The 23062-nt window shown below is 38.7% G+C and overlaps 1 protein-coding gene across 5 annotated transcripts in view; it reads left to right on the forward strand.

Moving 5' to 3' along the window:
• The window catches only part of FHIT (fragile histidine triad diadenosine triphosphatase), a 518320-nt gene that overhangs the window by 378290 nt on the left and 116968 nt on the right, over positions 1-23062 (forward strand). For all 5 annotated transcript variants that reach the window (XM_056501684.1, XM_056501683.1, XM_056501685.1 and 2 more), the window contains 2 exons: positions 1489-1634; positions 2500-2529. In XM_056501684.1, coding sequence (XP_056357659.1) covers positions 1489-1634; positions 2500-2529 — 176 coding nt within the window. The remainder of the gene's footprint in view (positions 1-1488; positions 1635-2499; positions 2530-23062) is intronic.

Consider the following 23062-nt stretch of genomic DNA (forward strand, 5'->3'; position numbering starts at 1 on the left):
TCTTTTGAGAGCTGCTACAGGTAGAGCTTGCTCAATTCTGTTCCCACTACAGCAAATATCCATTACAGACTTGTCTGTCCTCATCTGGATTTTGAAAAATGATCAAAACCTGCCACTACATCTTTACTTTCAGAAAATGTTTGGTTTTCTCTCCTATCAGAATGATAAGTGTGATTCTTATATTATAACCTTTCTGTATGTAAACACATTGTCTCTGTGCTTATGGAAATAATTGATCTTTCACCTGTATTAATCTCTCCTTATTTCAAATGCCTCACGTGGTTCTTGACAATCAGGTTGATGTAACCTTTTTGTGAACCTGCTAACTGCAGTGTAGCTCCTAGTTACCTTTTCTGGATTATAGAGAATATTTCTGAATACCTGCAGGCTTCAAGATGCAGTAAAAATAAAGATGACTGTAATACAATGGCATGGAACTTAATTTCCTTCAAATAGTCCTTTGAACACATGTTTTAATACTGGAAAAAAATAATTTTCGTAGCCTTTGGTCATGAAAGTTCAAGTGGTGTTAAAGGTTACTTTAAGGTCTTCATTCTGCAAATTCTATTCTGTAAGGCAGCAAGGAATCCTTTCTGCAGGGAATTGAAATGAGAATCAAGTACTTGCTTGTTGGATCTACACAACTGAGGCTCTGCTAAGAATTCTGGACCATATTAATAATGTTACATAATTGACTTTCAAGTGAGGAATTACAGCAATTATTAATTACTGTGAGCACAGTGGATCAGATGACTGGGAGCAGAGTCTGTGTACTTCCATTATTTACTTTATAGCTTCGTTTCACTGACTCTCAAATCACAGTCACCAAGGCAGAATTAAATCAAAGTGTATTTACAGGATTGTGAACACTGTGCTTAAAATGAAATAGTCTTAATTACCTTAATGTGTTTTTAAAAACACATTATAGTTACAACAGGTGAGCATTCCTGTAAATTGTAATTAATGTGTAGAAATAAGTGATCTGCTTGATCAGCATAGTGCTAGCTTGTCATACATTTAGGTGCCTAAAATCAGAGTTGTAAGATCAATATTTAAAAAATATATATCCTATATGGGGAAAAGCATTGTAAAACTGCTGTCTCAGACAGCACATCCAAAGCCCTCTTAAATTTCTTTGGCTTTCCCCCATTTCTAATCACAAAAGAAAACGTCTCTGACTTTCACAGGAGATAAATACCAGCATTTCTTCCTTGATATGGTTGAGGCTGTGAAAAATTTGCTTTCCTTTGGATGTCTCAGTATAGCACAAGAGCCTTAGTCACTTTGCCCATAGCTGAGAGACTTAAAGAAAATAATTCTGGACAAAGCATGATGTAATTCCCTGTAATTAGCCCTGCTTTTGCTGCTCTTGCTGTGTCACAGTGAGGAGGAGCTCGGGCCATCCCAGGGTGAGCAGGAGCAGGCTGGGGATTGAGGCTGTCCTGGGGCACTCAGGTTTGTGTTTGTGCCTTGACATGCCACCTTCAGATGTCCTGGTGTGTCCCCTGCGGCCGGTGGAGCGTTTCCGTGACCTGCGTCCCGAGGAAGTGGCTGATTTGTTCTGCACGGCACAGAGGGTTGGGAGCGTGGTGGAGAAACACTTCCATGGCACCTCGCTCACCTTCTCCATCCAGGTTTGTAAGCCAGTCAGCTAAGAAAGGTTTAATGGTTTGTTTTATCAAGCTTTCTGCCTTTTTCCCTAGTCTAATCACTAAAGGACATTGGAACTTCAACAGGCAATAAATGCAAAATAACAGTAATAAAAAACAAGAGGCCAAATAACTGCATTGCAGTCTTCCAGATTTGCCATTGGAAAATCTACAAAGGAAACCAGCAGGAAAGTGTGGTTAATTAATAACTGCAAAACCTGGGATAAAGCCAGCAAACACTCTCAAATGCTGTGCTTGTTTGTGAGTATTTCAGGAAATATTCTTCCTTCAAAGAAGTGTTTGCAGGGTTGACCTCTAGAGAAGGCAGCTACATCCCCTGTTCCACACATAGCCACACTTGAGATAGGTGATCCCTCCTCAGCTATTTATATGCAGGCAGAGAGCTGTAGCCATGTAAATACATTATAAATTCTGACCTTTCAGTTGTTTGTGCTGGATGTTTTTATACCAAAAATGTTTAAAGCAAACCAGGAGACTAAGCCCATTCACTAGAATAAGAATTTAAGCAAGCATACTTTGATTAAATTCTTACTTCCCCATGTGATTTTATTTTCACAAGGATCAGAAATCTATTGCTAGCTATTGAAAAATATAACCTGAAAAATGAAAAATAGAAACTGTTGTTTCTGTGATGATAGTTTCTCACTTTGCTGGTGTCTGATATGGAAAGAAGCTTTGTCCAACAATTTAGTATTGAATGGTCCTCAGGAAAAATATGCTAATTTAACAGACAGTGTAATTGATGTAAATGATTATTGAGTAAGATTTCTGAATTCCTGTGTGATCCTGGTCAGATTCTCTAACCTGAGACTTTTCCCTTTGCTTACAGGATGGCCCTGAAGCTGGACAAACAGTGAAGGTGAGTGCTTAGTGTGCAGAATACAAATTAAGACTCAATTATAAGAACTAATAAAAGATCAAAGCTCATCTTCAACTTGATATGTTATTACTTTATCCTTGAGATTAAAAAATCCCAAGTGTACAATAGCAGTAAATACTTTTTATTGAAATTGCACGAGATTATGTTTACAGGTTTTCCTTCTAGACAAAAATTTTCAATCACAAAAATATCTTTTCTAAGCTGCTGGGTGTATTTATGCAAGGAAAGCCTCATGACAGAGGCATCTGGTTTAGTTTTTTGTTTGTTTTATGGAGAAAATATTGCCCTTCCATTCATGATCTCTTTGTTTGTCTGTTTATTGCCTAATGAGTTGTAGCTAATTATAGGAACAGTTAGACTGAACCACATTATGAAAATATACCTTTTGTCTATGCTTTCTCTCAATGTATTCATATCTCATTCTCATTACTGAAGTTCAAATGTAATGGGCCCAGTGAAGCTAAAAAACAGATTTTAAGTGTACTTCCAAAAAAAGGTGGGAGGGTAGAAGGGAAGAGAAGGATTTATTATTATATTCTCCACTTGAGTGATACCACAGATAAGATCCAAGATGTCTCTCCAGCCACGTGTCACTGCCTCACAATGCAAATGCAATTGCAATTGCATGTGCAGTTAGATGATATGCCTCCACATTAGATAAAGGCTATTTTTTACCTCTGGAATCAGCAGGAAGTCAAATATGGCTATGGGTTAGCACTTTGTAAAATCAAATTAGATGTCTCAGAGAACCTGTTTGAGTTGATTAAGATAACTAACAACCAAATGACTGTGGATAGGAACATTTTACTTTTTTTCCAATTTGCTGTATTGACCTTATTTTTCCTTCTCCCTTTTACTGCCTGCTTTGAATATTCAACAGAGAGGTAATAGGGAGAGAGAAGAAGAAATTACAGTATCATCAAGCTTGGGATGTGATGAAGGAATGTAACATAATTTATTTCTGTGTGGTGACAAAACAGACTCCTTGACTCATGACTTTGAGCGCATTGGGTGGGTTTCACTGGCAGTGTCTGCTGACAGGAAATAATAATTTTAAACAGTTTCAAAGTAAGTTTTGCTGATATCACAAATATGATTTACAAAGAAAATCTGAGGATTTATTTTAATATCTTGGACAAGTGTTTTTCCCTTTGTAAAGAAACGTGTATAGGCATTGTTATATGTGAGAAGAATGATTTAAATGAATGAGCAAAGGCAGATGTAAAAATTCCCATCTACTGTGATTGTGAACAGTAACAAATGCTTATGTAGGACTTAAAAAGCAGGAAGTTCTATATTGCTTTGAGTTCTTCTGGAAACAAAGAGCATTAAGTGTTTATTGCAAAATGGCAGCCACCCTTCATGCCTCCTTCTCAGACTTTTAATAAACACTGAGATGAAAATGACCCATTCCCACAACTGTGAACCCCTAGACTTTGCAATAACAAGTGTGTATTCATAAATCAGAGGTTATCAGTTTACATTTCTCCACTTTTCTGCATCATTGGACAACACTGTAATTTATCATCATCTCTTTGGGATGTTTGTCATCCAAAAATGCCAGCAACTATTTTCTTCACAGAATTTAGAGCTTGCAAAACTTCAATCAGGAAAGAAATTACCGTGATCAAGATCTTCTTTTAAGTGAACAATAGGGTGGATACATAAATAGCTGGTTTCATTTAAACTGTTCTGAATCACAAAGTTTGAAAAAACACCTATGTGACCTACAAATAATTTATGAACCTTAAATTCAATGTGTCATGTTTCTCAGTGTGGATTTATTTGGGTTTTTTTTCATGTATGAGAATCCACCATAATCCAGTCTCCTCTGAGGGAGCTTTTAATTAAAATTCCTGGAACAGACCAAACATTAGAAAAATATTCTAAAAGTAAAAATAGCAAAACATCACAACAAATATCCAAGGGAGTTTGTGGAGACTGTTTGAGTAGGGTAGGCAAGCGTATCTCAGGAGCTAATTAGGTGTAGCTGATTTTGCTTTGAATGAGGTCACATACCAGATGGTTTCAAGAGTCCTTTCCTTTTGTATTTTGTTTAATTCTGTATACCTGGGTAAATACAGGCTACTATATGTGCTATGGAGCAACAGAAATACAGGAAGCAGGAGAAGGGTATTGACTTTTCAATTGCTCAGTACAAAATTTTACTACAAAATGGGAAGAGCTGTCAGCCTTGCTGAAGACAAAATCTGAGAAATTAAGTCTGAAAAAGATTAAGGAATTCTCCTTTGTCCACAAGAAGAAATGGTAATGCATGTACAAGAAAAATCTTGAACCTGAATATGTCTCAGGTTTTTCTTTGCAATGGAGATACTGAAAATTATATGTGCAACATATGCACAGGTAGAAAGGAGAGGACCCTTTCCATGTGTTTTTTGGCTAGAAATCAGTGATGATGTTGTCTGTTAGTGTTTGGTGGTGTGAAAGCTGCTGGTGTGTGCACTTTGTGTTAAATCCTTTCTAGTTACCTAATGGGAAGCTGCTCATGACTTAATTGTAGTTTCAGTATTGCTGTACTCTGTTCCTGCTTTGCCTCTGAGGCAGCAGAGCCTGCAGGTCCATGTTCAGGGAGCTTATGGCCCTTTCAAATTCCCCCTTTACTGGGTGTTTTCACTGGATCTTTGGAAGTAATTATACCTGACCCTCAGCTCACCAATATTTGTAAGTATAGATGGGTCTTTTCTCAGCCTTTAGCAGCTGGAAATATACACATGGTAAGGGATTCTGAACTGTGTCCCAAGTCTCAGACTGTAAAATAATGCAATATATTGCTTCATAATAGTTTTCATTGCTTTCCACCTATTGTACCTATCCCAGCCCTGTCCTTATTTATGGGAGAAACAAATTTGCTTCTCCAAAGATGGTCACAAAATTGCACACTGTTTTATTGTGAAAGGTTCTTGAAGCACTCACAACAGAGAACTTGAGCATCTCTGGCACCTGAGCAGTGTGTCAGCAAGCAAAACTTTTAGCATTCAAGAGATTTTGAATACTTATTTCTTATATTTGAGAAAGGAAGGAAATTGTATTTAGGTCCTCCCTTAAAGACTATTAATCTCTGCAATTTTGAGCTCTCTTTTTATTGGAGAACACAAAACCCATGGTGTCCTTGTGCTGGGAATGGAGGGTGAGTTTCATGCTGGTTCTCTTTGAGAATGCCTTAAATATCCAGGCAATTTCATGGATCATGGAAATCAGCTCTGCATCTTAATGCAGGGCTCTTATTGCTATGTCAAGTGAGCGACGTTTCAAGATTTCCCTAGTATGTTTTATAGCCTTCTTTTCATCATCAAGTCAGCAAATTCTCTGGCTGCCTGGGTGGATGTATAGCTTAGTGTAGAATAAGCTCTCAGGTTTACCTCTTATGTGAGATTCAATCACAAGAAACTCCATGGATTCTGTACTCTGTAAAGGCTAAACAAATCAAGCTGGCAGGAGCATGAGGCAACTAATTTATCTGTAGAGACAAGATAATATTGCACAGCAAGTGTCCATTGCACAAACATGTATGAGCATATCCTCTATTTTGCAGCAGTGTTGAAGTCTCCAGCAGCTCAGCACCTCCTCTGTTATCCATGAGAAAGGGCCTGTTTGCCAATTACAGGTTCCCCTAAATAAATGAGAAAGCAAAGCTGATGGTGGCAGTGTGGGTATGTGTGCAGAAACTTATTGTATGTGTCACACATTCCACTAGTTATTTTACACTGAGAAGATTGTCTCATGATTATTTTTGATGTTCATGTTTTTCTTTTCCAGATGTTTTTTAATGCTGTGTTAAATCAATCCACCTGGCTTGCATTCCTCAGAAATCTTTCCCTGATCTGTGGAGCTCATTTAAGCCCACAGCAGACTTCTCTTTCATCCTCTTTGTGTATTTCTGTCTTGACCTGAAGTGCTGGACTTGAGGTTTGAATCTTAAAATTTAATCAGATGGCATTGCAGACTAATTGCATTGGAAGGATTAAATTCACTAACTGCAATACTTTTGATGCCTCAGCCTTCTTTCCCTGCAGACCAGCAGACGTGATTCCTGGTTAGTGGAGTACTAGAAACCCTCTTTTGCTCTCTTGGAAGAACAAAAAAAAATTTGTGGAACAAAGAGCCTTGGAAGAAAGAAATTTTTAAAAACCAGATTGTACTGAAACATGTGAACAAATTGTCTCCTGTGCTTCAGCCTTAAGAATGATGATTCTCTTAGAAGCTTGTGACACGTCCAAAAACAATTTGAGGAAGTGCAGCAGTGTTTTTGAATTACTCTGAGAACCACACTAATAGCATTTGGTTGGAGACTGTGTAATTTGTGGACAGGTAATTGGTACAGCAAATTCAGTAGTCTGGGGGCTGCTACGTCTGTTTTGAGCTCAAACTTTTCTTTCCATTTCAGCACTGTATTTAGTTTGGGGTGGCTTGGGGCTAGTGATGTGTATTTTCAAAGCTAGGATTATACTGCCCCTTACAGAGGCAGACAAGCAGCAGGATCAGCAGAGAGTCTCTCCCCCTCCCTTAAAGCTTTTTGCCAGCTCTATGGTTTCAACTCACTCTGAATAATAATTCCTGCTCTCTCCTTCAGGGCTTTTTTCAAAATCTGCCTTGTGTTGGTCTAAATCTCCTTTCAGTCCTTTGGCCTGACCTGTGTTTTCTATGATGCAAAAGAAGTCCTAATAAGTCTTTGCTTTGTCAGGTTCTCACTTCTCTTCATAATATGCAACATTTTGTTTTGTCTGAACAATAAGCTTTACAAAAAAAAAAAAAAAAAAATTGCTATTTTGTTTGCCAGGCTTATAGATTTAAGAGGTACTTGTAAATCTGTAAACCCTTCCCTAAAACAAATAATAATATACAGGGTCTAGAACAAAAACAGTTCTTTTGGCCCCATAATTTGTACAGATCAGTTCCTGTACTTCAAACATGTAACAGTTGACAGAAATAAGAGGTGTCTGTGTTCAGTATACACCCATGGAAAGTTTTAGAGATTGTTTTGAAGACTGAAGAAGATGAAAGAAAAGTGGGAATGTGGAAACAGCCTAGTGATTGATGGACATAACACCATCCTAGCTGTGAATACCAAGGGCCCCAAGGCACTGATAAATTGAAATGATGACCTGGATAATGAAGTCTGATCTAGAAATACTGGGTTGTGAAGTTCCCTGAAGGGATGGGGACTGAAATTTTTGAAAGATTCTCTTTACCAGTGAATTATGACAGTTCTGAATCTAGATTATTTTGAATGTTCAGTAGTGAATGTCATGGAATGCTGTACCTCAGACTTGCAAAGCAATATAATCCTCAGTCCCTAAACAGAGAAGAGTCTGTATGGAGTATAGATATAAAAAACAAAACCAACCAAACAAAACCCCCAAACAAAACAGGGTTAAAAATAGGCAAGTATAAAGGAGGATAGTAAATGAAATTTCCAGAGATTTAAGTTGAAGAATGGTGATGAAAAGGAACATTTTACTATTCCATGCTAGCAGTTCTACCCTTCTTTCCTGCCATATGGATTTCATAGATGAATGTTCTCTTTAGGTAGTTTAATTCCAAAAATATCCCCAGAGCTAGTCACAGATATTGACACTGTCTAAATTAAACTATAATAAGCAAGTAAGTGGGTTCAAATGCTTGTTTAAATTGCTTTGGCGTGCAGATATTAAAAGTCCTGCAGCTCTTCTGGCCACATCCAGCTCCATCCTGGCTGGGCACGTTCCCTTTCAGCCCCAGAACTGCCCTGGGCTTTTCCTCTCCTGGCTTTGGTGGGTGGGAGCTGGACTAAGGAATCCACAGCTCCAGAACAGCCTGCTCCTGCTTTGACAAAAGATTTTAAAATAACCTTTCTTTTTGTTTTTTTTACCCCCGTATATATTCAAATATTTACAGTTTTTGTGCAGAAGAATCTTGAACAAATCAGCCTTTTTTTTTTTTTTTTTCCTTCAATAAGCAGTTACATTTCAAAATGAAAAAGTATTTCTAGTGAAAAGGTAGAAAATTTTTCCTCTGAAAATGTTATAACTGAGTATTTGACAACAAAAACTTCTTCTTTGTGAAAACAAAACCTCCTTTGGAAATGCTGTTTTATTGAATTGGCATGTTTTGACCCAAAAAACAATATAGGGAGGGGTGTTGAGAAATCCATGACATGCTGCTCTTTATTTGCCACATAATGACTGAGATTAGGATCAAAATCCTCTTTTTTAATTAGAAAGTATCTTTCACTTCTTTGTTCCCATGTTACAGCAATATGTTTTGCATTTAAAGCACTCTCTGTCTCAGAGAATGTAAAATCAATCAAATGCCACTCTTGAGTACAGGTCCTACAAATACCATATTGTACTTGAAATGTAAAACCTTTTGAAATCCCATGCATGAGGTCTAAAATCATTAATAGCACAGTCAAGACTCTCTGATTAATTTTGGTGTGGTTAGTGTATGAATTTCTTTCCAAGCTCCATCTCATCCATAATATTTCTCTTTGTCAGCCTCGTATCTTATTAAACTCCTCATCTAAGAGGGAATGCTCAGGTTGTTTTTTTTGTTGTTGTTGTTTTGATTTTTAAAAAATTTTAATACAAAACATTGTTTTCAACTAAAATGTATCTCACCAAGAAATGTGCAAAAGTAATCCCATCTAATTCAGATGTGTAACTTGATGTTTTTCTGTTTTGTGGTAGGTGGAAATTGTTTTTTAAGCAAGTGTTGCAAAGCTAGATTTCAGTTCAATAGGTTTCGGACTCCTTCTAAAAATTAATATAATGCTTTAAAATGAAACATGATGTGTCTGTGCTCTGATCTCATGTGATTTTGCACGTTTGACTTTGCATTCTTGCCTACCAGGTTCTGTTTTTCCAGGATCCACATAAAATCATTCCTATGCTGAGCACAGATTAGAAGGGATGTCAAGAGGTCATGTGCAAAACAGACTTCTCTGCTCCATGCCAGTGCCTGCCTTCCATGAGCAGGCATTTTCCCTCTCTTAAGCTGTTTGTGGTTGGGTTTATTGGGTGTTCTTGCCCAAGGGCATTTTCAGTGGACTGATCTGTGCTAAGCTTTGGTGCCTCAGCTGTGGGGTGGATGCTGAGACGGGGCAGGATCAGGTTCTTTGTGCGTGGCAGTGACCCAGTTTGGCCAGACAAAGGCAATGCACTTACTACAGCCCTGGATGCCTCAGCACTGCAGTAAGAAAGAAAAAGCTGGCTCCATATTTTTACCCCTGAAAGTCACCTCCTCTCCTGAAAATGAAAGAAGTGTGTGCTGAAAGCTGTTCCTGCAGATCCCCAGAGAGCCTGCACTGCTTAGAGGAGTTTGCTTCTTAAAAATGTCAACAAAGAAGGAGTGTATGTAACATTTTTGCATGTAATATCAATGGAATGGAGGCTTTTTCTAGCCCTGTGCTCCTGTGCCACATGAAAGAGTTGGTGGCTGCCCTGTAGTCTGTGGAAAGCACATCTGAAGTGCAGGGATATCTGACCTAGTCCATTTTAATCTGATCTGGCAGCACCATGTTAGCCCATGCAGGATTTTCTTTCTTACACTGCTTGAAGTGATTTAGAAATGGAAAACTAAGGTTAAAATAATAGAATAAAACTTGCTCAGCAAGCTCCAGACAGGATGACAGGGTGAAAAGTAGGTAATATTTTTACTGTTTTTTTTTAAAAAAGCCAGTAAGTCAGGATACTGCAATGTGTTTCAGTTTCAGGGGCAGCTGCTGAGAAATCCTCTGTTGCTTGTGCTGTGCTGCTTTCCCAGGAAACTGAGGTGCAGGGAGAAACACCCAAACCTTCCCTTTTGCAGAAATGTGAGTGTCTCTGGATGGATTTACCAAATGTCAGGAGATGTGCCTTTAAAAAGAGAAAGGAATAGTCATGAAACAAAACCTGATTCTTCTATAAATGAAAGTTTTCTATAAATGTAAACCTGGTAAAATCAGGTTGAGGTGTTTGGCCTCTTCTCAGCTTTGGATCACATAAAAAATCAACATCTATGGGTGCAGTTCAACACAGCTGCCAGGCTTTTTCTGGAGAGAAATTCCTGGTAGATAACTTGCCAGTTCAGGATTAGGATTTTTTAAAATAAATTATTCTGTGCCTGAATTAGGTGCTGCTGCTCAGCATTTTCTTTCAGTTCATAACCACTCTTCAGTCCCTTGCTTTTGAAAGAATGAAAAAATGTCATTGAAACTTCTGCATAACGAGTTCTGTAAATAAAAGCATCTCTGGGTAGTTTAGTAATGATGCCACAATTGACATAAATTGGGGAACACCAAAATTAATCTATCAACAATTAGACTGTCTCCTTAACTGAGATTACAGACAGAAAATGTGAGAAGAATCTTTAATTCCCTGTATTAGCATATTACCTACTCTGGAGATAGAGTGTTGGATTGAAAAGACATCCTATATTTGTTACATTGCCCAGGTCTTTGGAAGGAGAAAAATGTTTTTTCCTTTGGTAATCTCCATTATCATCTTGGACAAACCAAACCATTTTCTTTTTTCTTCCACTTGTACTTTTTGTGAGTTTCCACTTTCATTGCTACCATGAAATCTTCAATTCATGTCATCTGCCTGGCATCACTGATCCAAATTCTCTCTGTGAGAGGCTGAAAGAAAATAAACTAGAGCAGATGGAAAGTGCTCATGTGAGTGATTGTCTTGATCTTATTTGTAAAGATGTTAAAATCTCTAATGATTAATAATTCTTCTATCTGATTTCATGAATTTTAATTTCTCTGACTTCAATTATAATTCTATATGTTAAACACAATGCCTAGAGGTTACACTATATATTTTTTTATGGTTTTAATGGATCTGTGAATGAGCTTTATTAATTCTCCATTGAGAAGGTATAGAAAAGATAATATCACTATGATATTTCCTCACCTGGCCTTCCAGCGTGTCAGGTGGAGGGAATTATCTTTAGGGAGTGGTCAGTCTGCCCAGACTGAGGAGAGGATCAGTTCACACTGCATTTAATGAATCCTTTTTTTCCTGCACATAAGTCATCTCTGCATTCAACAAAAGCCATTCTTTCAATTGTGCCTTTTGGCGAGGCCACCCTGAGTTAAATTCAGAATTATGATCCAGCAGAATGTGGATTTATAACCTGCCTGCAATTGTCTGAGCCTGATGTAAGTAGCACAGCCTTGGTGTCGGGGGCAAAATCTTTCTCTGGTATAAATGGTTCAATGCACTCGTGAAAACATGGGAACTAAATCAATGGGGCTTTTCCCATTTCTTTACAAACATTTTTGATCCTACAATTGTCATTTTTTGATTTCATATAGTTTATAATTTAAGCCTGCAGTTATTAGCAATGTGTGTAAATTCTATAATTCTGAATGAAAAATAGTATTTTGAGAAAATAACCTATGAAGCATAATTCGATATAACATTTTTATTTTTTCTTTAAATATGTTTCACTTCACCTGGAGAAGTTCAGTTATAATAACTATAAAGTAAAAAGAAAGGAAAATACCAGCATTTATTAAGTTCTAATAAACTCCCTGCAGTGCATATCCATTCAGTATCTTTCATTAACATTAATGAGAATTATGCATGGATCCTGGGGAGAATAGACCCTGTTATTTTATTTCTCTTCCTTGTTTCCAGTATTAAATCTTGTCCTGCAGTCAGTTCCATAGGGCAGACAGGCATTCCCACTGTTCAGTTGTTTCCTCTGCTTTACACATACAGTTTGAGCTCCTCTAGCATAGTGAAGGTAGAAAGTTCATAAATTCAAAAAAAAAAAAGCTCACAAAATTTGTGGACACACATAAAACAAAGGATATGCAAATTAATGAATTAATAGATTGCTATTGATTACCAGTAAGGCCTAATTAAATAATAAATTTTTCCCCACACAATTACTTGTTTCATGTTATTAAATGATCAAATCCATAAGTAGTTTGGAAGCTCAGCCTCCTAGAATTAAATGAGGTGCTCAAGAGAGCAAACTTGTGTTTTGAAGCAACCAAGACAGAGGCAGGGTCTAGTTACATGGATTTATGATTTAATTTTCTGTGTAATCTAATTTAATGTAACTATTGAGTTTCTAAAAAAATGAACTTTGATTAGATTTTGGTGACAAAAATAAATACAAAATATAGGGTAGTTTATTCATTATCTGTTGCATATTGAGAGAAGTAGCTCATGGGTATTTCTCTACTTTAAGGCACCTTTTTTTCCTATTTCCTCTGCTTTTAACTGTCCTGCACAGCAGGCACTCATCCTTCAGAGCCCAGCCAGGTGCAGCACATTCCAAAGGTACAAAATCAAGAGGATACAAAACTGTGGGAAACTGAATTAATTTTGTATAACCAACAGCTTCATTACTTCTCATTTCTGGATAGACATCAATATTTCATAGCATTAAAAACGTGTAAGTCCAGAGAAACGCTGCATTGGGGGAGGAAAGTAAGCAAATACAGCTCTTCAGTTTGACATACTTTCACTTAATTGGGAGCTTTAAGAGCAGATCATGGGAGCAGGAAATGATTCTTTCAGCTAATTCCCTTCTGCATAACAAATGCTCAGTGCCAAGCAGGGCTGTCCTGGGGAGAACCTGCTGGGGAGCGATTGCTCAGCTCTGCCCTGCCCGGGGCACCTGGGCTCAGGTGCTGCTCCAGCTGGCCCCATGACCAACAGCACACTCAGGGCTGACACTGGCATCTCATTCATTGGCTTTGCAGCTGCATTTTGCTCGGGTTTGCTGGGCTTGCCTGGCAGCAGACTGGGGTGGGGAGGCAAGATCTTGTTCTGCACATCTGTATGGCCCCGGTGTGTGTTTAATCACCACTGTGCTGGAAAGTGCTGTCACTGGGCTGCCTCCCCACAGCTGGGCTCAGGGAAGGGCTTAGGACAGCCCACAGGTGTGGGCAGAGCCGTGTTCCAGCTTGGTTTTATTTGTGTGATGCCCTGGAGACTCTGGCTGGCTGTTGTCCATCCTGGCATTCCCAGCACTGAGCCAAGCTGCTGCAGGGGCAGGACCCTGGCTCCCCTCCTGGTGATGGTCCTGGAGACAGCAGGGATGGCTCAGGGATTCACTCAAAACTCTCAGGGCTCAGCGTGGGCATTCAGGGCCCTTTGAGCCAGCTGTGCATTGGAAAAGCCAAGGCTGTTCTTCCTTGAGAGCTGGAAGGGTTTGCTTTGCATTCACATAAAATGTACGGACCCATTTTTAAACCCCCCCCCCTCCATGTCTTTTCTTATGATTAGCAGGTTGAATTGCTATTTGAATCTTTCTATTTGTTGAACACTTGGATACATAAGCAAAAAAGTTGTTCAGTAGTGGTCTGCCTGGGTGGCTCTGCAATTAGCAGCAGATTGTAATGAATGACATCCTGTTCCTTAATGGTCAGGGCTGTGTTCTGCTGTTGGGTTGACTTGACCTCAGCAGGTCTGCACTGGCAATGAGGTGCCAGCTCTATTCAGCAGAATATCTTCTGGTCACTCCAGTGAAACAGGCAATAGATGTGCCGAAGTGAAAGGCAGAATATTTGTGGAACTGATGAGGGAAACATACAAACAAATTTCAATAAGCAGGCAAAGACAGGTTGCAAACTCTATTGGGAAATGATTAATTGCTGTTAAATGTTGTAATTATCCCATGGCATTCAGGACTGAAACTTAAATAAATTCTGCTGAGAACTTTAAAAATAATGGAGAGCATTAATATGATTTAATAAATTAGCCACAGAGTAAGAAAAAGAAATAGAGCACAACAGAAAATTAATATTTATCTTTTACCAGTACGTAACAGACTTTGTTAAAAATTGTCAGAAAGTGAGGAAGAGTTTGTTAGACAAATTATAATTTTAATTGCAGACGTAATTGATTATACACAGCATGCTCATTAGGTTAAGGGAGAATATGAGGCAACTCTCAAGGTCATTACAGTAATAGATATTGCAGGCATGTAATTTGTGATAAGCTGGTTGGTGAACACCTAATTGCTCATTCATGGCAGTGTGTCTGGCACTTGTACTCCCCAAACACCTCTTTGTCCAATTTATTTAACACCCCTTCATATTCCAGGGTCAAATTTACTACAGGAGGCATCAAGCAGTTAATTTTCAGCCTCCAAATTATGACACCACCTCACCCTTTTTGTGCCTCAAAGACAGAGCAGGCATCACTAAAAGTTAGTGGTCTGGCACTAAGCAGGGTACATACAAACAGAGATACTCACCCACAGAGACGAGCTAGGATTTCTCATGGAAAACAGCTGTTCCCTGCCCTCCCCAATGGCAGTCAAACATTGCAGTAGAATGCCAGAAGAGATGTTCTTTTTTAAAAAAATGCACTAATTAATAAGGTCCTTGTGTTGTTCCCTGAAAGAACACACACTAACAGTGCTTTGTTAACTCTTTCATTATGATTTTATTCCACTGCTTTGGCACAGGGTCATCAGTATTAGCTGTCTCCTTGGATGAGCATTACTTGGAATGTCACTCCTTAGTTCTTCCAGGCAGACAAAATAGAAAGAAGCACTTAAAATGTACATCAACTAAAAGTGACAACTGTTCCTCACTTTGATATAATGCTTTTTATTCTTAGAGAGAATGAATCACTGTCCTAGTTGTTGACATGCAAATAGTTGAATCTAGACAACAGCACCAGGATGGGACTGGAAATTGAAGCCAGACATCCTGAGGTGCAGTTTGACTAATATTCTACCTTCTCTCTCCAGTCATTCTACCTTAACTCAAGAACAGCCAGTCCCAATGAATTAATCAGTGCCATCAGGTTCTGTAGCACTGCAGAGTGGTGACTGATGTAAGACAGCCAAAGTAATTCCCCTAAGACTAAGAATTAAGGAGAAAATGCAAATTTTGGTTCAAATATTTTGGACTGTATTACAGGAATCAAGGATTCAGAATTTTGGTTAGGATTTGTTTTTCTGTTTTTTAACAAATAAACAACACTCAGAGCTGCATAACTTTCCTTTATAATTATTACCTTATTTGCAAGATATTATCTTCACTTGACATGACATAGTCCATAATTATCTATTGTTTGATGCTGAAGAGTGCAATAGATACAGATATAGATATTTATTCACACACCAGATGAATTTCAGTATTATTTCATAGTCATTCTTTATTAATATTATTTTTAAGTTTCAGAGGTTTGAAGTCCCTCAGGAAAATACTTCTATCTAGAAGCATCATTTATCCATCTACTGGCTCTACTCCTGGTGCTGTGGTGTTGCTCTTTAAGGAATTGTCCATAATGGTATATATTTGCTAAACCTCTCCTTTGCAATATAGAAATTACTGTGTTGACTGACTGAGTGTCTGATTGATAGTGCAAAAATAATCCCCATGTTCACCAATATATATCAATCCCTATAACTACCTTGTAGATTGACCTGCCTTAAAAAATTGTTATGCAAACACACTGCCATCTGTTGTGTAGTTATTCTTCAGTAATAGAACATAAACTGGGGATATGTCAAAGTAATTTAGTAACTCCAGAAATGTAAAATGAGCCTTGGTAAATACAGTGTGTTACACTGAGTTTATAAACCCTTGTCATATGTAACCACATAACAGGGATGCCCAAGTCTGCAAGTCTGGCTTGTTTTGTTTCATCCATCAAATGCTGATGCCAGATCTAGTTATAAGGAGCATGATGTGAATTATAAAAATTAATTTTAAAATGAGGATTAAAAAAATTCTGCGGTTGATACAAAACCCACTAAAAATTCTGGGAAGATCCAAGCAATTTATGAGACTGTCAGGGAGTTTTGAGCATCTTCATTTAATGAGTTCAGAGTGTACATTCACATTTATATTGGTGGTTGTGCTACCTGTTCAAGGAATTATATGTGGATTTATCACTCATTTTAGCAGTGAAGCCAACAGTACCCAATAAAACAGATATCTCCTAGAAATAGGTGCAGTTTTTAAATTACAGAATTACAGTAAACTCAACAGATTAATGAAAAAAATATTTGTTGAATTCTGGTCCTGTAAGTGCAGTTTTCAAAATGGTGTTTAGACATCCTGATAATTAATGAAGAGGTTTCAAGTGAAGCATTTTCCACTATCCCTTCCCTTTGCTAATTTCCATTTTTTTAATTAAGAAAAGATAAATTGTATCCAATTATTGAAAATTATGTAGGTCATTATCTTGAATGAAACTGCAATTACACTCGGTTTTCACAAAGAAGGAGGAGGTTGTCTTGCCACGGTGAGTGTTGGGGTCCCTGCTGGGCTGTCCCCCTGCCTTGGGGCCAGGGCTGCTGCAGGGTCAGGTCCTGCCTCACACTGGGGCTGTGCTGAGACTTTTCAGAGCAGCAAGAACTGGAGCCCAAATCCCGTTGGGTGCAGTCCAAGTGTTCACTGTCTCATAGCAGCTTTTGTTTAAACACCCAGCAGGGGATAAATCCCCTTTTTCCTAAGCAGAGATTCCCTTTCCCATGGAGAACGAGCACTGTCCCTGTGGGGTGGGTATGGGGGATCTGTTCCCTGCACCAGCTGCTCCCCAAAGCTCTGTGGGATCCAGAGCCAGTCTCCTGTCCCAGCCTGGGACCAAGACACAGGTTTTGTCCCAAAGGACTGGTAATTTCCCTGGAAGTGGAAGGGACAGGTGGTGGGAGCTCTGCTGGACCCCTTTGGCAGCTCTGCCTCCTTGGCCAGCAATGGGAAGGGTGGGAAGGTCCTGGGCTTCAAAGAGGAGGAGAAACCCTGCAGTCATCTGTGAGAGCAGAGAGAGAACATCCCTGAGGAGCAAAACTGGGAGGAAAGCACAGGGAGAGACAGTGACCCCAAAAAACAAGCTGAGCAGGATTCTCCTGCATTTACCGGGTCTCTAATTCAACCCCAAATAATCTTTTTCCTTTCAAAATAAACAAGTAAAACCAACCAAGCATAAAACCAGGAGAATTTTATTGAAAGAATTAAGCAGGGCTGTAGGGACAAGGTTATTTAACAGCTTATATTACTCAAAATGCTCTACCTGAGCAAATGTAAAGAAACTAAATTTATTCTGTTTTCTAGCCAATTTTAATAAACTAATTTAACCCTCTACCTTATATTAAACTGTTTTACAGTTTTCATACTAGTCTCACCTTAGATTTCACTCTGATTATCACAGGCTTGGCTGAAATCATTGGTAATTACAGCTTCCCATCCTTTTCCAGAAATATAGGATGTGAAGTGCTTTGCACTTTAAACTTTTTTCTATTTATTGTTCACATCCAGTTGGATGTACTAATAAGCATTAACATGCAAATAATTATCACCAATATTTGATATTCATAGAGAACAAATGCTAATACAGTTAATACATCATATATGAAAGAGGCTTTTAATTCAAAAAAGAAAAAACATTAAAAATATTATCTTTTTATATAAAAAAGCATTTTCAGTGATTATAAATTCTATTGAGCTTGCAGAAAACTTGAGCTTTGAGCTTGCAATATCTCTCATTAATGTTTAGCCTCAAGAAAGAGTTTATAATGGAACTTACCAAGACAACAGATAAATAGAAATGATACAGCCAAGAGGGTTGACAAGCCCTGGGTATAATTGTTGTCATTCTACCATGCTGATTTCCATCAGAGGGGCTGAATATGCTAAGAGTTATGTAGAAGATGAAGTGAAATGCAATAAATGCATTGATAACAGCAAAGGTTGCAATGCCAGAAAACTATCTTCTTTTGATTCTCCTCTAAGTTTCTTTTTCTTGTTGTAACTTCCTGTGGGATGGAGCAGGTTAGCCCTGTTCTTGCTCAGTCAGCTGGTTGGTCTGAACCTGCAGATCTCAGTGGAATGGTAATTGGGAGGAATCTAATGTGCCATAACACAGAGGTCAGTGTGGGTAATCTGGAGTCCCCTGCTGGTTTTAAAAACTGTGAGTGTCTCCTGCAGATGGGGGGGAAATGTTGAAATGTTGTCTGTGTAGGCACTGTGTGCCTCATGTGGCTTTGCTGCTTCTGACTGGTATCCAGGTCCCTCTGGGTGTGACTGGGGCTTTAGTGAGGAAGGAAAAGCAAATCATCTTTGTTTTTATGGGAAGGCTGAGCTGAGTAGTTTGCTCCAAGGTGGTAAAAACCAAAAGAAAGAAAAAAAAAAAAAAAAAAAAAAAAAAAAAAAAAAAAAAAAAAGAGGACTCTACCATTTGCTGCAGACAGAATTTAGTTTATACTGAGAGACAGTAGCTGATGTGTGAGGCTGGGAAGGGAGGATGCTCAGGAGTGATGGAGAGGGACACAGGGCTGAGATTAGGTGGGAAAGGCTGGCAGGATCTTGTCTGCAGGTTGGGTTTGATGTGCAAGAGCTCAGCAGGGAACACAGGAGATGCAGCTGAGATATTTGGGAAGGTGCTCCACCATTTTAAGCCAAATCCTTGTAGGTTTGGGGTCAGACCACTTGGAAATTCCACGTGCATCTGTTGAGTTGTATGTGTCCCTAAATAACATTGCTAAAAATGATCCTCAAATGAAAAATGAAAATGCACCAAAAGTATGAGCAATATCAGCACTTTGTTTTCACAGTGTTTGCAATAAATGCTTCCAGTGTTCTGAGGCTGAACTAGGAGAGTTCTTTTTCTAAATAGTTTTTTTTTTTTGTAGCCAGTCAATAAATGCTAGTAACCATAATCTCTTTCCCTAAGTGTCATTATGTTTTATGAGTTTTTAATAGAAATTAATCACTGAAATATTTAAGTCTTAATTAATTAATTACACCAGAATTTTACAGCCAATGCAGTGTGATGTCTGTTAGAAAAAATTATTTAATAGGCTTTTAGTTCTGCCATTGTTCTGCCTTGTCAATGAATTACTTAAGTGTCATTTGTTAAATGAGTTAAGTCAATGAAGTTCTTTAGCTGTTTTTCAGAGAGTGAGCATTATTTCCAGATAATGTATATCTAATTCTCTTTTTACTTTAATCTATCTGTATTGGCTAGTGTGGGTTGCTATTAATTAGCCCTTCAAAGCAGATTAGGCAGGAAAGATCATAACACAGTCATACCTAAAGGTTCACAGTGACAGAATTCTTTAATTAGGAAGTGTGGGTTAGTGGTGAGCAGTGTCCTCAAATGGATTGCCATCTGTTAAATTAAAGCTGATTTCCTTCATTTGCTTATGTAATGTTTCTAAAGAAAGTGGCTCTTTTTATTTATGGAAATCATATATTCCCTTTCATTATTTTCTCTTAATTGATTCTGCATTCCTGTAATTAGTAAGCAATGAAAACACACTGCAGGAGAAGAGCCACAGTAATGGACAATATGACCCTGTAGTAATTGCCATATGAACTGTAGGACATCATTCTGCTTTAAGATGTTCCTTTTGAAGTGTTTGGATTAAATGAATGTAAATTTAAATTCCTGTTTCCAGGGGAATAAGCTGCATCAGTTTGTGTCCTTTTTTATTAGGTTACAGCAAACTCTGGAGTAGGCCTAGCTTTGCAGCCTTTTCTCTTTTAGCTTTTTAGGCTAAAAGACAAAGATTCTTGCATTCACATTCTTTCACAACTTACTCATTTGATTTGTAAATGATTGAAATAATTAATCCTGGGTTACTTAAATAATCATTGTGTGACAGGAGACAACATAAACAAGAAGATTCACATAAGAGAAATTGATTTTAGGGACAATTTCCCTGATACTCCAGAGCATCCTAGAAATCTTGGAGTTTTATTGACAGCTCTGGAGTCTGTAGTTTTGAGGGCTTGCTCCTTTGCACAGCAATTTTCATGAAAGAACATGTATCTAGAAAAACAAAACCTCTTTGAGCTGAAACTCTCTTTTCCTTCTTTCTCTGATTGAAAGAAGGAGCTATTTGGTCCTGCAGTAATGGCTGTGGAGGGAAGACAATTAGCACTCAGCATCTGATAGACTGCACTGATAGCTGTGTATTCTTTATCACCAGGGAAGGAAAACCCTGCTGTTGTTGTCAGTGGCTGCAGTAATGAACTCAGGAGTTTGTATCTGATGCTGGGCAGCTTCTGTTTGAAGCATGACATCTGCGATGGCACAAGTTACAAATTATAGTCAAGTCAAGGATTGTATCTCCAGGTTCTGCAGCTATCGATTGCCACGTGGAGATACAAAGAACTCTTCTTTCCTCCCCTGGATAATGTAGATAATTAGATGTGCTGTTAAGAGAGATTCAGCTTCTGCTGCAGCATCTGGCAATTGCCAGCCCCACAGCAAGAGACTGGCCCTGATGATTCCTTGGCTGGCCTGGGTGGGTGGTGGCACTTCTGGTGTGAGGGGTGTCACAGGGTGGTGCCTTTCAGGGGACTGGTGTTAAAATGGGATGGGCTGGATGCCTTTCAGAAAGGAGCAAGGAAACGGACTGAACTTGGTTCAAAGTTACCTCGTGCTGGAAAATCCCCAAAGTCTCTTCCACTGCATATATTCAGGGGTTTCATGTGGGCTTTCCTTCATTTGTGCAACATAGATATGGTAATTTGTGCATCATGTATTGAGAAATGGATCAGTTAAAAGCATAGATACAGAATTAATCAGATGTTCACTTTATTTATGAACATATGTTCCATATTATATTTCCACCGGGATATCTGATGGAACTAAGTCAGAAAAAGAGCAGTTCCTAACGTGCTCCTTATATGTTCTTCCATCTCTGCTATCAGTTAGAAACAGAGTTGTTTTTGGTTTCTTTGAATTTCTTTTTAATGTGATACTTGATGCAGCTGTAACAAGCAAGAAGTACTATAGCAGTCTCTGCAAAGCTCAAAAATATTTCCTTCAGCAGCAAGTTTAAAAGTAACAGGAGGAAAAGACTCAGGGAGTTTAATTTAAAAACTCAATATACAATCCCTGAAGATACCCCCAGAGGATAAAGGAATCACTGAGGACAACAAGTGCTGGATTGCAATATAAAAATATTCTACTTTTAAGTTATCTCACCACAAGAGGGTCTTTTGGAGCAGAGAAGTTGAGCCTGTGTCAAACAATGGACAAGGCATTAAATGGCAGCTTTTTGGTTTGGTTTGGTCTTTGTCTTCTTGTGTATTATGATCTGATGGGGGGAAAATGCAGAGACCTGATACAGAACAGAGAAAACACATGGAAAGGCAAAAACAGCTTTTACGCTGCTAGTAAAAAGAATACATGAAAATATGGGTATAGGTAATATCTTCTCCAGTGCTTATTTTCTCAATTCCAAACACACTTTGCCTTTGAACTAGACAGGTGAACCACAGAGAGAGAAATATATTGTAATTTTCTTCTAATAGTCCCAAACTCTTCCTGAAAATGCAACAAAGCAACTCAGCAATTTTAGCGCCAGATGGATGAAAAAAAAAAAAAAAAAAAAAAAAAAAAAAAAAAAGCATATTAAGCTTTCTTTGTTAATTAAAAATGGAATGCCAAGGTTTAAGTTTATAAATGTCTCCAAATAGAGTGGTGTCTTGGGACAGGGTGCTGCTAATGCACTCAGTATTGGCCTTGGATCTTGTTTTGTTTGAATGTTAACAAGGTGATGTTATACAGGAGTGAAGAAAGGTACACCAGGAGCAGATCAGTGTTTCAGTGCATACATACCACAGGAAGCAGCTCTGCAGGGTAGGGGTTCAGACAAGATGGCTTAAGAATTTTATTTTAGGCCTAATACTTATCTTGCTATATGAAGTCTATTGCATTTATGTCAATTTAATGATGCTGAAGTTTAGCACCCCAAGCAAGAGGAGCACAGAAAACACTGACATGTACTCACAGCAAAATTCAATTAGGGCTGTCTACAGTCCACAGCCCAACACACCCTGCAAGGCAAAGCCTCTGCTGAATTTGCATGTGCTCATCTCTGTAAAAATGATTTAGCTGAGGCATGGTGTGGGTTGCAGAGTTTAACTGGAGCTCCTCTTCTTTCTCCTGTGGGCCCAAAAGTGTTCAAGGTGAGAGAAGTCAGAGCTGCCTCCTGCTGTGTCCCAGATAAAAAGGGGAAGCTGTTTGATCAAAAGCAGAATTCTTATCATGAGACACTGCTTGTTCTGTTTGTCTTGTATCTCTTGCAAATCACAGAGTGGTTTGGTTAATAGGACTGGATTTGCATGGCAAGGTTTTGGTGGCAGGGTGGGGGTGCTGTGGGGGTGGCTTTGGAGAGAAGCTTCCCCAAACTTCCCCTGTGTCCAATGGCGCCAGTGCCAGCATTTCCAAGAGGGGCCCTCCAAAGCTGAGGCCATCAGCAGCAGGGGGAGTGTTTCTGAGAGACCCACTTGTTACTCTATTCCTATTTGATTGGCAGTAAATTAAATTAATTTCTCCAAGTCAGGTCTGTTTTGCTATAACAATAATTGGTGATTCATTTTCCCCCATCCTTATCTTGACCCACACGCCTTTCAATGTATTTTCTCTCCCCTTTCCAGCTGTGGAAAAGCAGTGACAAGTGACTTTGGTGGGCACCAAAGTGATCCAGGCAGGGTCACCCCACCACACTCTAAGGCATTCAGGTGTTTCATCCAGCTCCACAGTTCCATCTGCTGAGCTGGCTCTGCAGTCTCCTCTAGAGTGTAGCAGTGAGA

This window comes from Oenanthe melanoleuca, chromosome 12 (genome assembly GCF_029582105.1).
Source record: "Oenanthe melanoleuca isolate GR-GAL-2019-014 chromosome 12, OMel1.0, whole genome shotgun sequence".
Lineage (NCBI taxonomy): Eukaryota > Metazoa > Chordata > Aves > Passeriformes > Muscicapidae > Oenanthe > Oenanthe melanoleuca.